The following is a 15,300-nucleotide window of genomic DNA, read 5'->3' on the forward strand; positions in this document are numbered from 1 at the left end:
GGTGAGTGAATAAGTGAGTGTAGGTATAAGGAACCCGAGTCAGTGCACCAGAAAATCAACATAGGAAACAATGCAGCCACAGCTCCTCCATCTCCCCATTTCCCCCACAGATTTATTTTTTTTCCAAATAACACTTTCAGGGAATCTCATTTGAGACAAATAAAATGTGCTAATTAGTAAGGTTGAAATTTTAAAAACTTTTTTTTTTTTTTTTTTAATTAGAATTGTGACGCTAAAGACCTCTAATTTAGGTGGAAGGAAACTTGAAAGGAGGAAAATCGCACCACTGGAACAGAAATACTGGTCACAGCCCAAGTGAGCCCTGACCCCTCGGTCGACCTGTCACAGGTGGCACTGCAGTCCTTCATAATCACACTATCATTTCCACCTGCCTCTCCGTCTCCACCCGGTTCCAGCAGCATCCATCCCAGTAACAGTGCAACCCCTCATTCATTCATTCACTTATCCACTGGTTCATTCCTTCATTCATTTATTCCCATGATCAATTTGCCAGGGCAAAGGGAATTATAAAGCTAAATAACACTTAAACTCATACATACAAAGAACATTTTGATGTTTGCCAGATTTTGGGGGGGTGGTCTTCACAAGGTGAAAGGGATTAAAAAGTATAAATTGCCAGTTATAAAAATAATCGTGGGGATGAAAAGTAGAGCATGGGGAACAGAGTCAATAATCCTATCTAATAAAAGCCTAATATGCAATTCAACCCAACTGCAGAACGACTGGTTGCTATGACGTGCACTGATCACCAGGGGGCAGACGCTCAGCACAGGAGCTGCCCCCTGGTGGTCAGTGTGCTCCCACAGGGGGAGCGCTGCTCAGCCAGAAGCTGAGCTCACGGCTGGTGAGTGCAGCGGCAGTGGCAGGAGCCTCTCCTGCCTCTACAGCAGTGCTAAGGAGCAGCGAGCCGAGCAGTAAGGTGCAGCAAGCAGGCAGGTGGTAAGGAGCAACGGGGGCCAGACTGTGAGAGGGATGTCCGACTGCCAGCTTAGGCCCACTTCCCGGACTGCGAGAGGGCACAGGCCAGGCTGAGGGACCTCGCCCCCTGCGCTGGGCCTCTACTATATAACAACTCTGTATCGTGTCAGATGGGTACTAGATTTATCACAGTGATCTTTGTAAGAAATATAAATGTCTAATCACTATGTTGTACACCTGAAATTATTATAATATTGTATGTCATCTGTAATTGAAAAGTAAATTTTTAAAAGATAAATAAAACTTGATTATGCCTGTAAGTACACATGTTGCAATGGACATGCAAGCTGTTACAATGGCTTCAAAGATTCAATTCAGCAATCTGGGGTAGGCCTCAGGAATATGAATTTGTAATAAACACCTTGTTTCACAATGATAATTTGGGAGTCACAACCTGTAACTAACTCTGAGGTTGATTTGCATGTGTTCCTCTTTCTAACCTAATATTCTTTCTAGAGGACATGGTATCCTGGGCCATACACTGTCTGAGAAGACAACCTAGGTTCTAGTCCTGTTTCTGTTGCTTGTGACCCACGTGATGTTGAGCAAGACATTTAACCTCTAAAAAAGTCAGCTTTCTCATCTGTAACATGAGGAAATGATTGCCTAGTACAGCACCTATCTCAGCACCACTGGTGATTTAAATGAGGAAATGCATAACTGTCATAGCAAAGTCACAACCAAGAAGTACTGATATTTAACTTGTTTTCAGACTAAAGAACCGCCACACCTGAGCTCATGAAACATCGCAAAATACAAGTGTTTGTTGAGGGGTAATTCTCAGACTCTCGTTCTCTTATTTCGAAAAACAGCAATAAGATACAAAGGGCAAAAAAAATGGAAGAGGGAAGGTGCATAAGGCCCAGAGACCTGGGTCTTTACAGAGAGGACACTGAGAGAGGTCACCTTCATGTCCAAGTTCATTACTGCTCCCAGGAATGGGCCACACCATAGCCATGTGGCCCATTCCTGGGAGCAGTAAGCATCAGAGCTGGATGCTTCTGCTGCCTCTTGAGAGAGGTTCTGAAGAGTGTCTGCTAAGCAGGGAATGCCCCCCCACCCCCCCATTAAAGCCATTCAGGCCCCAAGAGGAACATTAACAGCTCAAGTCCAGTACCTGCAGCAGCTTTCTCCACATAATGAAGCTCATTGTAAAAGAGGGACACTTGCTGATATTTTTCCTTTACGACATTGGATATATAGTGCAGCAGTGTTTGCTTTCGGTCTGTCGACTTTGTATCTAAAAGCTGAAAACAAAAGGGAAAAAGGGTTAGAGGGAAAGGTAGTGGGAGAGTTACCCATCGATGAAGTTCTTCCAGAGTCAGCAATGGAGTACAGCTGCCCCAACATGGACAAACAACATTGCTGGGAGATTCAAGCCTGGATCTGTTCCTTGATGAGCCAGCCTGCTGACTTTAAATGACGAGAGGACATCCTAACGAGGGGATAGGCTCGACTTTAGGGATGACTCTGGCACCTAGAACTGTCCCACACCTGCACTCACAGGAGCTCCCCCACCCCACACCTCTCTGGTCTTAAAGCATAAAGACTCCAGGTGGAGTGCTCTCCCAGGTGAAGGCCCAGAGCTGGAGTGCGTGTGGAGCCGACAGGTGTGCACAGGTTCGCCCTACACAGCAGGGGTACTACACTGCAGTCTTCACATGTAGCTCAGCCCTTCTCTTTGTTCTCGGCCTCTCATGACCCAAATCAGATGTGCCCAGCAGTCCATGACCTTCTGTGGGACAGAACTGTGACTAATGGGACAGTGACTATCAAATAACCACATTCCCCCCCCAGGCTGGGGACTCCGCCACCGCCCCACCTCCTCGCATGGAAGCCACATCAGCCCCGCACAGTCTGTCTCCCCCAGGCTGGGGACTCCGCCACTGCCCCACCTCCTCGCATGGAAGCCACGTCAGCCCCGCACAGTCTGTCTCCCCCAGGCTGGGGACTCCGCCACCGCCCCACCTCCTCGCATGGAAGCCACATCAGCCCCGCACAGCACAGTCTGTCTCCCCCAGGCTGGGCCACGCAGCATTTCCTCTGCTCCTGTTTATATAAATCAGGTGGCTCTGAAAGCCAGGGCACCCGTTACATCCAGGAAAAAAACCAAACATTTTTAGAAAGGACAGAAAAGGATAAAGAAGCAGTTTTTAAAAATTCCCCAATTCCATCCATCCTCTTTGTAAGTATCTCAACATACTTCTATTCAGGTTTTCCTACCTACTTTACTTAGTTGAAAATTATCTGTACTTTCCATTTATACCCTGTGCTTTATTTTCTCAACACAGAATTACCTACTTCTTTGAAAATTCTTCACAAGTATTCTAACAGCTGAAGAAGAGTTCCCCGTATTAACTATTGCTATAGCATATTTAATTATTTCCCCAAATCTTGGCTCTTTACAATGTTGCTAATTATTTGCAATGATGAGTAAATACAGCATCCATCATTCAGACTCCTGAGAATGGATTCCTAGAAATGGAAATACTAGGTCAAAGGGTAGGAGTGTTTCTAAGGATCTAAGTGCCTGCTGCCAAACGCTGTTCCAGAACATGTGCACCGATTGGTCCTCCACTAGCAGAGCATCCTCAACACAACATCCCAGCCCACTTCCAAGAGCAGACTCTCTGCTCCAGGATGTAATCTCTGCCAGCTGTTTTATGCCTCAGAGAGCTCTTGCATTTTTTTAGTCCACTCACCAGATCTAAACTCTGAAGCTTGAATCCATAAACTGCTCCTCGTTTACTGCTGTTCATATAGTTCCCAAGGGCCAAGATGATCTACAAACAAAAGCGAGAAGAGAGAAGCCCATCAGCCCAGCTCCCGGGCAGAGGACGGGGCTCTCAGGCCCGCCCGGCCCTCCCCTGCCCCCCTCCAGACACCAAGGAAACGTCACTTGCCTCCAGAATTTTCTTGAGTTTTTGAGATGACTTTATAGAGACAGATGCTGCTATAATGGAGTGCAGTTGCTAGATTCCAGTCAAAGGAAGGAAGGGGAGAGAAGAAAAACAAAGATGTTAAAAATGGGGTACTCTAATTGGAAACTAAGAGCTAACACAGAAGAAAACAGGCCTGCATTTAGACCTTAAAGCCTCCATGCTGAGATTCTGTTTTTCCCAAACATAAATGTGAGTGCTCTGCCAGGTCTTAGGTAACCACATCATTCCGTGCGAGCTCTTCCCTCAAAGTATTTGAAATGAGAAGTAATGTCAGAATTGGCTTGTCACAAAACCTATGACTTCGAGACTCAGTCAACAGCGTGTTCCAGCAGAGCTCAAATCCCTGCCCCCTCTTGCCATGGAACACAGTTTATATTTTAAATCAATGGGGCTGCTCAGCGATGGAAACAAAACAGCCAAGGAGCAGAACCACCCTCCAGATGCTCTCAGAAGATATTCGGACAGAAGATATTCGTACTACTATAATCAGTTACCATCAAAAGCTTATTTAGAAGCAGAACTGGGAAAGAACTTTCAATGATATTTATGTCTGTGATATTCACAGCCTCCACCAGATTAACACAGAGGAGGGCGAGATGGCTGGCTCTTCTTCCTACGTCACCACAGTGCACTGTAACAAACTCCAAGGAAGAAGCTGCCCGTGATAAATGTGATGCTCCAATGAAAGCCAGTAAACCTGTTCATTAAAGATTCGGGATGGTTTTTGAAATGAAAGTCACACTTTCAGCTTTGCCACCCCAGCCAGAGAGCTGGTATCTTCAGGAGGGGATGAAGGCTAAGAAAATGGTTTTTCCTTGTCCTCTGTATTGACCGGCTCTTTAAAATCCAGAGGACACATATAGACACAGAAGATGGCATCCTCTAGAGAGAATGGCGATATGGAAAATGTCACCATTTTCAAATTCACTTGGCATACACAAAATGAAAAAGATGGCCGAACTAAAAATGGAATCTAGAAAGTTCTGGGAAGGCGTGTTTAGAGCCCATGACACGAAGCACAATCCTGAGAGAGACTTCAACCAACAAAAAGGATTCGGTATCTCTTTGGACCCCCTCCCCTGCCAGAGTCGGTCCACTCACAGGCGTGAGCATCTGGATGCTCTCGGCGAAGTTCCCGATGAAGGCCATGATGGTCATCTTCTGCATGAGCCTCTCGATCTTGCTGAACTGCATCATGAAGCGGTCCTCGTCCGACAAGTTCTCCAGCGGCTTCCTCTCCCGCTCGTAGAGCCGAAGCACTTTCACCTCGTTCTCGGTCGGCAAGAACCTCATCAAACATTCTACAAAGTCCACAGGCAGCGTTTTCAAGTCAAAGCTGAGGGCAGATGTGGACATGTCAGTGTTGGAGAGAAAACCCCCACCCTTTCACCCACACCTCCATCGGGTCCGGCTTGGGAGCCACCACGTCAGTGCGTCACAGGTGGATAGACAGTGAAGACGCCCCGTGGTGCTGGCTCCTGACTGTGCAGCAAGCACCTTCGCTGGTCCTTCCTGACAACCTGGACCTCATCATACCCCACATGCAGTTTTTTAAGCTGTTACTAGAGCTCGAAACCTTTAGAAATCAGCAGTAAATGATAGTGGGACGAGGCAGAGAAAGGCTGAAGCATCAATGGTTAAGTCATTCAAGGACATGGATTTTAGGCATGTTAAGTACTGCTAATTAGGAGATTAATATTATACACATGATTGTAGATTATCTGGTGAACTCTGTAAAATATTTCAATTAAACCAATAACTGGGAATGTATTTTCTTCTTTAGAAAAAAATGCAACCAGATGCCTGTGCCATATGGATATTTTGGCTTAAGTGTATACATCCCTTGAAGGAATACCAGATCCTTGTGGATATATGCTCAATTTGAACAAAGTATCTGCTACAACCTCTATATTGTTCTCCAGACAATCTTTGTTCGGCAAAATAATATAATTATATTTAATCACCATGGCAAACGAGGCATGTAAAAATTAGAAATCGAAGTGTGTATCAGGTTTCAACCTCAGAAATCAGAACAGACTGGAGGAATGCACTGGACTATTAGATTATGACCCTGGCGGAGGACATAAAATTGGAACAGATGATTTCTCAGGGCCATTTACTGCAGAAGGAATCCCTGATCAAAATTTATGAAATGCCAATTTACAATGACTTAGTTCCTAAAACATCTAATAACATCCTTATCATATTTGAAAGTCATCATGACCATAAGAAGAGTAGAAAGATTTCTCTAAGAGAAAAATATATAAAACCAATGCCTTCTCTGCTGTTCAAGGATAAAAAAAATAACTCAACTTTGTTTAAAATGTCCTGAAAGCACTAAAAGCAGCAGCAATCACATTCCTATTGTTACAAATTAAAATATGCCTCCGTATCACATGTGCATCTGGTGTTGAATGGCATCATTCCACAAATGCCATCACATTTGTATTCAACAAATCTGAATAACATTCAGATACTCAAGAGAAAACTGACATTTCTTCCTTTTCTTAGCATCTGCAAAACTCCACCCAACTTTCCTTTTACGGAAGCTTTGCTGTAGACCTACATGAGAGCCGACCAAGATAATTAATGTCACGATCCCGTTGTTCTTCCCGAACGATTATAATTACTCCTTGTAATACCGCACTCCCGGGGTAACTTCTGGTCCACCTCTTTTGTGTTAACATTTTATTAAGCTCTCCAGTTGCACAGATGTAACAACGGGACTCTCTGGTGTGTGGATATCAAGAATTGCTCCATCTTTTATCTTAGGTCTTGCCTCACTCTTGAAATATTCCTGTCATCTACGAATTCATAACGTCCTTGTTTTACTGAAATAGAGTTCCCCAGAATGCCCTGAACTTACACATGAATGGCTTTACAGATCTCGTCAGCGGTCTTTCCAGCTTTCCTTAAAGTGATGGCAAGGTTTTTGGCCCTATTTGCTTCCAGTAACGTCACCTTGTTGGATCCCTTCTGTGTTATCTTCTGTTTGCTTGAAGAAAGATCAATGGCAGGACCTTGGGCTTTTGTCTTAAATATTTCCTCAAATTCATCCACATTTAAATCCTGGGGTAGAGAGGACAAATGAATTAAACTTAAAAATTAAGTTAAGAAGCCACCATTTAGACAGATTTTTAAGTGTCAAAGAACTTACACAATGCCTGTCTTTGACCATGGCCTGCTCTATTTTCTGGTTTGTGCTCGAGTGTGAGTTATGCCACATATGTAGATATGAAAGTTGAAAGTAGATGACTGGTCCCAACCAGCCAATTCAAATGCCTTTTAATAATTAGCTTGCAGGGATGGCAACCATGGACTAAAACTACCCATCAAACCAGCTAGTGAGTATGATTATTAAGTCCTCATTCACTTGTAATTTAATAAAGAGTTTTATGCCCTTTATAAGTTAAGGGAAGACCTTGTGTCAGATATACATACATATATGTACATATACACTGAGTGGCCAGATTATTATGATCTCTGAACGCCTAATAATCTGGCCACTCAGTGTGTGTGTGTGTGTGTGTGTGTGTGTGTATTTTAGAGGCCCGGTGCATGAATTCGTGCATGGGTGGGGTCCGGCCAGCCTGGCCAGGGGGAGGGGACATGGGTGATTGGCCGGCCTGCCTGCTGGTTGAACTCCTGGTCGAGGAGACAATTTGCATATTAGCCTTTTATTATATAGGATATACACTGAGTGGCCAGAGTATTATGCGTTCAGAGATCATAATAATCTGACCACTCAGTGTATATACATATACATACACACATACACACACACATTTGGCATACACTGAAGGTGCTCAAAACTATTTCATTTTAACATAACTTTTTAAACAAAGTTTTAAACCCACCTTATAAAATAGTTTGCAATTTTATTCTCTGACATCATATATCCTTTTTTTATTTTCTTTCCATTAAAACCCTTAAAACACCAGCACTTTAATCACCAAAATGCCCAGGTTACCAACACACCCATTTTGGCTTTGCTGCACAGAGTAACCCGTAGAAAAGATACCTCCAGAATTCGCTCGTCATCAATTTCATTGAAGACTGTGCCATTGATCTGATTTGGCTTCAGGGCAACCCAGTTAAAAACTGGCATTCTGAATTTTGTCTTGATTGGCTTCTTAATTTTCACAGCTACAGAGGTCAGAGAGAAGGAAATTAAGATTCCACCATGACCCCATGACCCTCCAGAGCACTCAGACAACAGTCCTTGTAGATGACACATTAACCCTGGAGGAAGGCTGGCGGGTGGCACCCAGGTATTCAAACCCCACACGTGGCTGCGGCCAGAGCAATCTGAGGCTGCTGACTGTCTTTTTAATGCGGGCAACTGGTTTGCTGCATCACGGTCACAATGTTTGGACAACGCTTAAGACAAATAAATACTGGGGAGCAAAAATGATCAGTCATGCTATTAGACAGCGGAGAGGGCACCTGCTCTGGGGACTGAGACTGAAGTGGTGAGCCCCAGTGTAACTTTGACATCCTAAATCCTTGGCTCTAGAACACCTCTCTCCGAACGCATCTCAGAAGATGACCAGAGACTACAGATAGTGTCTCTCTGAACCACCAGGAATGTAGCATCAGGAATGCTGACTTCCAACCAGAGCAATGCATTCCTGTGGATGATTTAAAAATGGGGGTCATATTGGCTGCCAAGTGATTTCAACAGACTCAGGGCCACGAGTGGCTGAACATAGAAAATGTTCAAGGAGACAGAAGGGTACTTGGGACCAGGACTTGTACTGCTTTTTGAGAATGGCCCCCACCCCACCACCCCCCTCGTGAAGAGCAAGTTCTCCCCAGGGCTCAGCTGCGTGGGACCAGAGGCATGGACGAACTCAGTCAAAACACTGAAAACCTCTGAACAGAGAGGGAGGGCTCTATCTCTGAGGGGTCCAGGGGGCAGCACCAACCCCTCTTACTTTGGGGAAATGAGCTAAAAAGGCAATCCATTAAAAATGCCATTAGTTAATTACACAACATAAAGAAGCCCTCCCAAGCCATTCAAGTTATATATATCCACCTTCCTAAGTATGTCCTGGGATGCCCACCATGCTATTTGGGAGCTCTGCTATTTGCCATCATTAGCAAGAAAAGGAGAACTTCAGTGCAAGCGGAAATAATGCAAAACACACCTGGGCTTTTACCTGGCGGCCTGCCTCAGTGGGAGGCAGACAGCGCCTCTCATTCCTCCAGAGTTACACGTGTGACATAATCCACAGCAGAATGTCATCTGTCACCAACACAAAGGCATGCAGGGACACAGAAACACAGCTTTGCCACACCAGGCCTTCCCACTCCCAAGTGCGACACCTCAGTCCCTACTGCCCAGCAGTGCCGGGCTCCTCGCCACACTGCATCCTTTGCCTACGCTTCCCAGGGACACCTAGGCCTTCCTGGGACACAGGAACAGCCCTTCCTCTGGGCTGGGACTTGGGTGATGTTGAGGGGAAGGAGGAAGGTGCAGGGAAAGGGCTGTGTGGGGAGCTGACCATAATCTTTGGTGAGAGGCCAGGGACGTTTGGTTCCAGCATCCCTCCACAGGCACTGTGGCCTCTGGACACTCACTACAAGTCATTCCATTGGCAGCCACCTTACTTATTAACTTGTTAGCAAGATTAGTAATAAGCCTGAGAACAGAAGACAGGCAATAAAGTCTTCAGGGCAGGCTGTCCTGACTCTGGGGAAGGGGGTATGATCCAAGGAGCTCTGTAGGGGACTGTGGCATGAAGTTCTCAGGTTAAGGGGGTGGGAAGCTGCTCCAGGAGAGAGCCGGAGCCCAGGGAGGCAGCACCAGCAGCTCGTCCTTGTTCTGTGGCGCTTTCTCTTTTCCCCCAGAATAAACACAAAGTCCTTCGAGAGCTGAGGCCTTAGACCCAACTATGAAAATTAAACTAAAAGGAAAAACACTCCTTTCCTTGGGGAGAAAGGAATGTGGCACAGGATCCAGGATGTCTGCTGAAGGGCCATAATCTCTCCTACAGGTTCAACTGAAACGTGTGGGCAAGCCTGGGACAACAGTCAGCCAACACCGAGACTTCCCACAGACACAGAGTCAAAATGCAATGGGTCAGTGTACGGTGGAGTGGAAAGATGGAAGGCACGGTGTGACCAACAGGAGCACAACGCAAATACTCAACACGCTCAGTGAGCAGCAACCTACAGAAAAGCTTGATGGGCCCATCTTTTGTGGAAGCAGGAAGAACAAAGAAAGTACAAATCACATTAGATACAGTTAGAGTTAAGCGGCTCAGCAGCTGACACACTCTTCACATAGAATCTCAGGCTTCTTGGACACACTTCATGAGGCAGGCCAGAGCCAAAAATTCATTTCCCTTTGGGCCTGCCTTGAAGACTCATTTATTTTGTTTTAAAAAACAATCCTTTTTAGAAAAGGGGAAAAAATGATTTCATTATAGTGGTCCCAAACAGCCATATTCTACTGTGCTAAGTATTCCTAAAGATAAGGAAAATGTTTTGGTGAAAAATAATCAGCCGGAGTCCACACCCTCATTGTGAAGTTCCAAAGCACATTCCACCACAGAGACAACACAGGGTGCAGACTGCCCAGTGCCCTACCACACTGGCCTCATTAGGACTTGGGAGCCAGTCGATCGATCAATCGCAGATTTGAGGAAGTTGGCCTTATGCTTCAAATGCACATTTCCCACCACTGTGATTTCCTCTATAAACTGCAAAGAAAACTTGACTAAATAAACATAGGGGACCTCCTCCTGGTCCCCGTCTCGGCCACCAAGAGCACACTTGCTCATGGCCTGCTGGAGGGACAGACATCCTTTGGCCTGCAGATCCAGGGACCTAGTGGTCACAGGTTTCTGGCTTCCCAAGAGCCCTTGGCATGTCCCAGCTCTGTCTCTGGCTCTACCGGGACATCCTGTTTCTGTCTGGCATCTTGGTTCCAGAGAGAGATAGCTACTGAACACCCCGGTGAAGCATCTCACAACATGGCCTGCACCACTAAGCGTGAACGGCCAGATTAAGGTTGAGTAATGAAAAGAGATTAAAGGCCTTGGAGAAACAGCTGGATCTCAAGCTACCAACTACACGTAAGGTTCTTACAATCCTTACATCTTGTAAGACAGAACACCCTGTGATTGTTTAGAGGACACAGGGCACTATAGAGGAGTTTCTTCAATCCCACACATAGTCCTCTAAACTGCAGAAGACACAAAGGGGACAACTCCCCATGGTACCAGCTCCAGAGGTAGCAGTGGGCAATCGGCTGAACAGAGAAGCAACTGGCCAACACATATTTAAAATTAAGCAGGCAACAGAATTAACCAGTGAGGACAAGACCCGTTCAGAAGGGCCCTGGACCCACATCTCAGCCTCATGGCTCCTTCACTCGGCAAGGCAGTCCTGAGACCTGGTTGAGCTCAGGTGGGTGCCAGTGGAAGCTGCGTCACATGTGAGGTCTTGCCAGAGAGAAAGGAAGCAGGACAGAAGGAGAGACACCACAGTCGGCATGTCTCACAGAGAGCGCGCTTAGGGCCAAGCGGAATCCGTGAGCCCAGTGCACACGACAATTACAGGTTTTCACATGGAAAACAGACTGGGTCAGGTTAAGGCTTTTTGGTTTGTTTATATTCCAAAAGCCAACAGTTCCACGATGATGCGCTTTCTGTTTTTGTCCTTCAGAGGCAATAAAAGCTCTAGAAGGAAGTGGTAGTTTGGGAAGACCTTGAAGGGTTAAAATAAGTCCCTGGTTTCCTGAGAACATTACTTTGTTTGTTACTTGGACAGTTTTATAGAAGTTGGGGTGTGGAACCAGTTTGCTGTGGGCGGCTTTCTGTCACTAGGATGAGTTAGCACCACGGGCCAGCTGGGGACGCTGTGGTGGGACATGCTAAGGGATGCAGGCTGGGAAATCCTTGACAGCTGCCTGTCTTTTAGAACTACCGCAAAAAGCTCTGAGAACTACCGCAGCCTTAGAAATGGGAAAACATTACAGCGGCGGCTCTTGGGCAGAAATGAGACCTCGCTGAGGGACTGAAGCGGATGAGGAAGCGGGATCATCAGATGCCACGGGGACGGCACCACAAAGCTCAGAGCAACTCCCCGTGCCAGGAAGACACGCCGTGGCCGGGAGAACAGCTTGCAGTGCTTTAGAGAGGAGTAAACATGCATTTCTGAGTCGAAGATGAGAACTTCCATTTCAAGGCATGTCTTCCTCTCGCCTACGCCCTCCCTGCCTCATTGCTGGCGGGTGAGGCCGCATTGGGTCCCGGTCGGCAGGAAGTCGAGGTGCACGATCAGGAAGCATTTCAAGGCATCCTAATGCGGCTGTTGGCAACATTCCCCCTTAAAGTGTCACTGTACTACAGTGAATTCTGATGCCCTCCGATTCTCAGAAATGCCTGCAAGCCTACACCTCGCAGATACCTTCAAGATAAAAGAGCCGCAGGCACCAGAGCAGTCTGTGTCAGAGCTTCGACTACGACAGACGTCCAGACGTGTTTGCTGGACCTGTAAAAACGCACACATCCCCAGAAGGTAACCTGTCTCTCCCTCCCCTGGAAGGTGCTAAGACAGTATGGGATGAGGACCTCCCGCCAGGGACAGAGTGACAAACCTACTGAGAGGGAAAGGCCTCCTGAGCGTGACCATCTCCCTGGCACCTTAGCAGGATGTTCTATCAAGAGGAGAGACATGACATTTCAAGAGACTTGGAGTTTGAAAGAACGGCTTGAACCCTTGGAAGTAAGACCAATGAGTATTCTCACACAGGTACCTGGGTCTTATTCTCTGCACTTACCTGCTAATCCTGAGTTGAAAACCACTGTGGGTGAAGACGTCCCAGGCAGCGGGGGTGCAGAAGGAGGAAGGGGTGGTGGTAAAGGAGGAGCTGGCACAGTCTCGGAGGCAGGACCCGGCAGAGGAGGCGGCGGCGGAGGGGGTGGGGGAGGCGGTGGCGGGGGAGGGGGCGGAGGAGCCGGGGGCATAGGTGGTGTTACCGGACCATTTTGCACTAGCAAAAGAAAAGAAACAAACTGACTTAGAAAACAGGGGAATGGTTTTTCCTGCAATAGGCCATGTGCACACAAAGGACATCAGTGGAGCAGTGAGTAAAGAAAAGAAGAACAAATATCCCAATACCACCCCATTCTCCCACCAAGGCCTCTTACCTGCTTCAGGTGCATCTGACAGCAGAGGTACAGGTGGGGGAGGAGGGGGCAAGGGTCCTGAGGCGGCGGCCCCCGTTAATGGTCCCGCCGCTACTTCCGAGCCCGAGGACAACGTGCCGGAAGCCACAACCGGCAGTATGGCGATGTCCCCATCCCCTTTCTTCTGAATTTTAATGGTCCCTTGTTTTTCCAGTTCATGAATCTTTTTTTCCAGGGTAGACTGTCTTTGAATGGCTTCTTCTTTTTCTTTGACCATTTTCCTTAATGTGTGAACCTGGGTATTTGCATCTTTGTAGATTTCCTGCAAAAGAGTCCACGGTCAAGAGTTTGTCTTCACAGGACATGCTTGCCTCTCACCACCAGACTGGCAAACTGAGGACAAAGAAAACAGCCGAAAGGAAAAAAAAGAAAGAAAAGAAAGAGGATACTCGTATAGAGGAATTCTATGGAACTCAGCCAGAACCTATAAAGTCCCATTCGTTATCGTTTGCTCACTGGCAATGCATGCAATATATGTTAACAATTCTTATTGCTAATGTGGTCCTTCCCTTTAATTAATGCTTGACTTTCCCTGCAGGGGGAGAGGCACAGAGCTGAGATGACCCAGCCATGATCTCAGAGGTGACTTTGGGATATCCCGTGGGTATTCCGGTGGCCTCGCATGTTTTCCTTTCACTTACTTTAAAATTCATTTTAACTCTGGCAGTAGCCAAAAGGGCCCTACATTAGCCTTGGACTGAAGTTAGAGTGGATTAAAAACCTGCAAGGTGTGGAATAACCTGCTGAAGAGTGACCAGGGGCTGGCTGGCCCTGAACGGGTTTCCCCGGCCTTCACAATGCCCCCGGCCAAGTGCAGGACAGCCGTTGCTGCAACATTTTCCGTTCAGGAATACGGTCAACAAAACAGGCCAGTGCTTCCCTCCACTGATTACTTATTTCTGTCTAGGATTTTAGCAGAAAACAAAGAAGTTACCATTTCAATTCAAAGGCTGTCCGGTTCCTTTTATCAGGGCCTCACAGAGGCTCCAGTGAGAGGATTTTATGGCACTGACTTGCCGGGCCTTGTACACGGGACCTCTCACCACAAACCTCCAGCAGGCAGGGAAACATTCTTCACACCCTGTCTATTATTAATAATCTGAGAGTCTGCCCTTGAATTGAGTCCATATGCTACAACTCTGTCTCAATGGCATGCCAGAAAATAAATTTCCTAGAGTTAACTCTAGGACATGTCAGACTACCAAGCAACACACACAGACATGATAACCATCGCATAAAACGTGCCATTTCATTAACGGTGGTGTAAAGGCAAGCCATTTGCCCGAAAGCCCTCCAGGCGTTTCGGTGGTTTTATGTTCTCTATGATTCTAAACACACGAATGGGGCTCCATAAATACCTGACACGGAAGGTAAAACAATGCTAGCGCCCAAATAAAATAGCTGTGCTTATCTGATAATAAAATGGATTGGTTTTGCTTTGACTTTTTCTTTTTTTCTTTTCTTTTTTTTTTTTTTTTTTTTTGGTGAATGCCATTAGGTCTTGCCTGTGTTGTGATTTCAACATTTCCATGGCAACCACCAAATCTGGTTTCAAGTAGAAGCAAAGCAAAGCAACAAAGAAATCCAAGTTCTATTAAAAATAAATAAGTGGCATGAATTAAATCCATGCTGTGTTTTTACTTCTAACCAAATGAGTGGTCCACATAATCAACTCCGACTAGTCCAGATGGGAAAATATTGTTGCTCCTAAAACCTGTGACAAGGACATACTGCCCAGAGCCTATGATTGCACACGCATGTGTACAGCCCACAACTGTGCACTTTTCTTTGGAGGATCCCCTCGGAAATAGTCCCAACAGATAGGCTGCCCCGGTGCATTCCTCTGACATGAATGCTCGGCCAGACGAAGGCCGGAGCGCCCTCCCCGCGGTGCCCACGGGCCGCTGTCACCGTCACACTCACTCGAACCACATCCAGCTCCTTGTTCCTCTGCATGAGCTGCTTCTCCAGTTCCACGATCTTAGACATGGCTTCGTTCTCCGTGTCTTGCAGTTTTTCAGACAACTGTAAGGTTTGAAAGGGAGGCTGTGTCACAACCCAGGGCCACTCTGACCAGCTCCTGGGCCCTCAGCAAGTGGAGTAGCGTAGAGGCCGGAAGGAGCCCACCACAGCCCTGTGTTCCATAGGCTGTTTTACGG

General features: G+C 46.6%; 1 protein-coding gene across 7 annotated transcripts in view; it reads right to left on the bottom strand.

Moving 5' to 3' along the window:
- The window catches only part of FMNL2 (formin like 2), a 323,525-nt gene that overhangs the window by 13,422 nt on the left and 294,803 nt on the right, over positions 1-15,300 (bottom strand). For 4 of the 7 annotated variants that reach the window (XM_080670219.1, XM_080670221.1, XM_080670220.1 and 1 more), the window contains exons 13-22: positions 15,065-15,166; positions 13,103-13,403; positions 12,733-12,945; positions 10,120-10,140; positions 7,963-8,087; positions 6,808-7,010; positions 5,043-5,277; positions 3,903-3,971; positions 3,702-3,782; positions 2,117-2,246 (exon numbers count right to left, since the gene is read on the bottom strand). In XM_080670219.1, the coding sequence (XP_080526345.1) occupies positions 2,117-2,246; positions 3,702-3,782; positions 3,903-3,971; positions 5,043-5,277; positions 6,808-7,010; positions 7,963-8,087; positions 10,120-10,140; positions 12,733-12,945; positions 13,103-13,403; positions 15,065-15,166 (1,480 nt within the window). The remainder of the gene's footprint in view (positions 1-2,116; positions 2,247-3,701; positions 3,783-3,902; positions 3,972-5,042; positions 5,278-6,807; positions 7,011-7,962; positions 8,088-10,119; positions 10,141-12,732; positions 12,946-13,102; positions 13,404-15,064; positions 15,167-15,300) is intronic. The other 3 variants (XM_080670222.1, XM_080670224.1, XM_080670225.1) reach the window with 1 other exon arrangement.

This window comes from Plecotus auritus (genome assembly GCF_963455305.1).
Source record: "Plecotus auritus genome assembly, chromosome: 5".
NCBI classification, from domain to species: Eukaryota; Metazoa; Chordata; class Mammalia; order Chiroptera; family Vespertilionidae; genus Plecotus; species Plecotus auritus.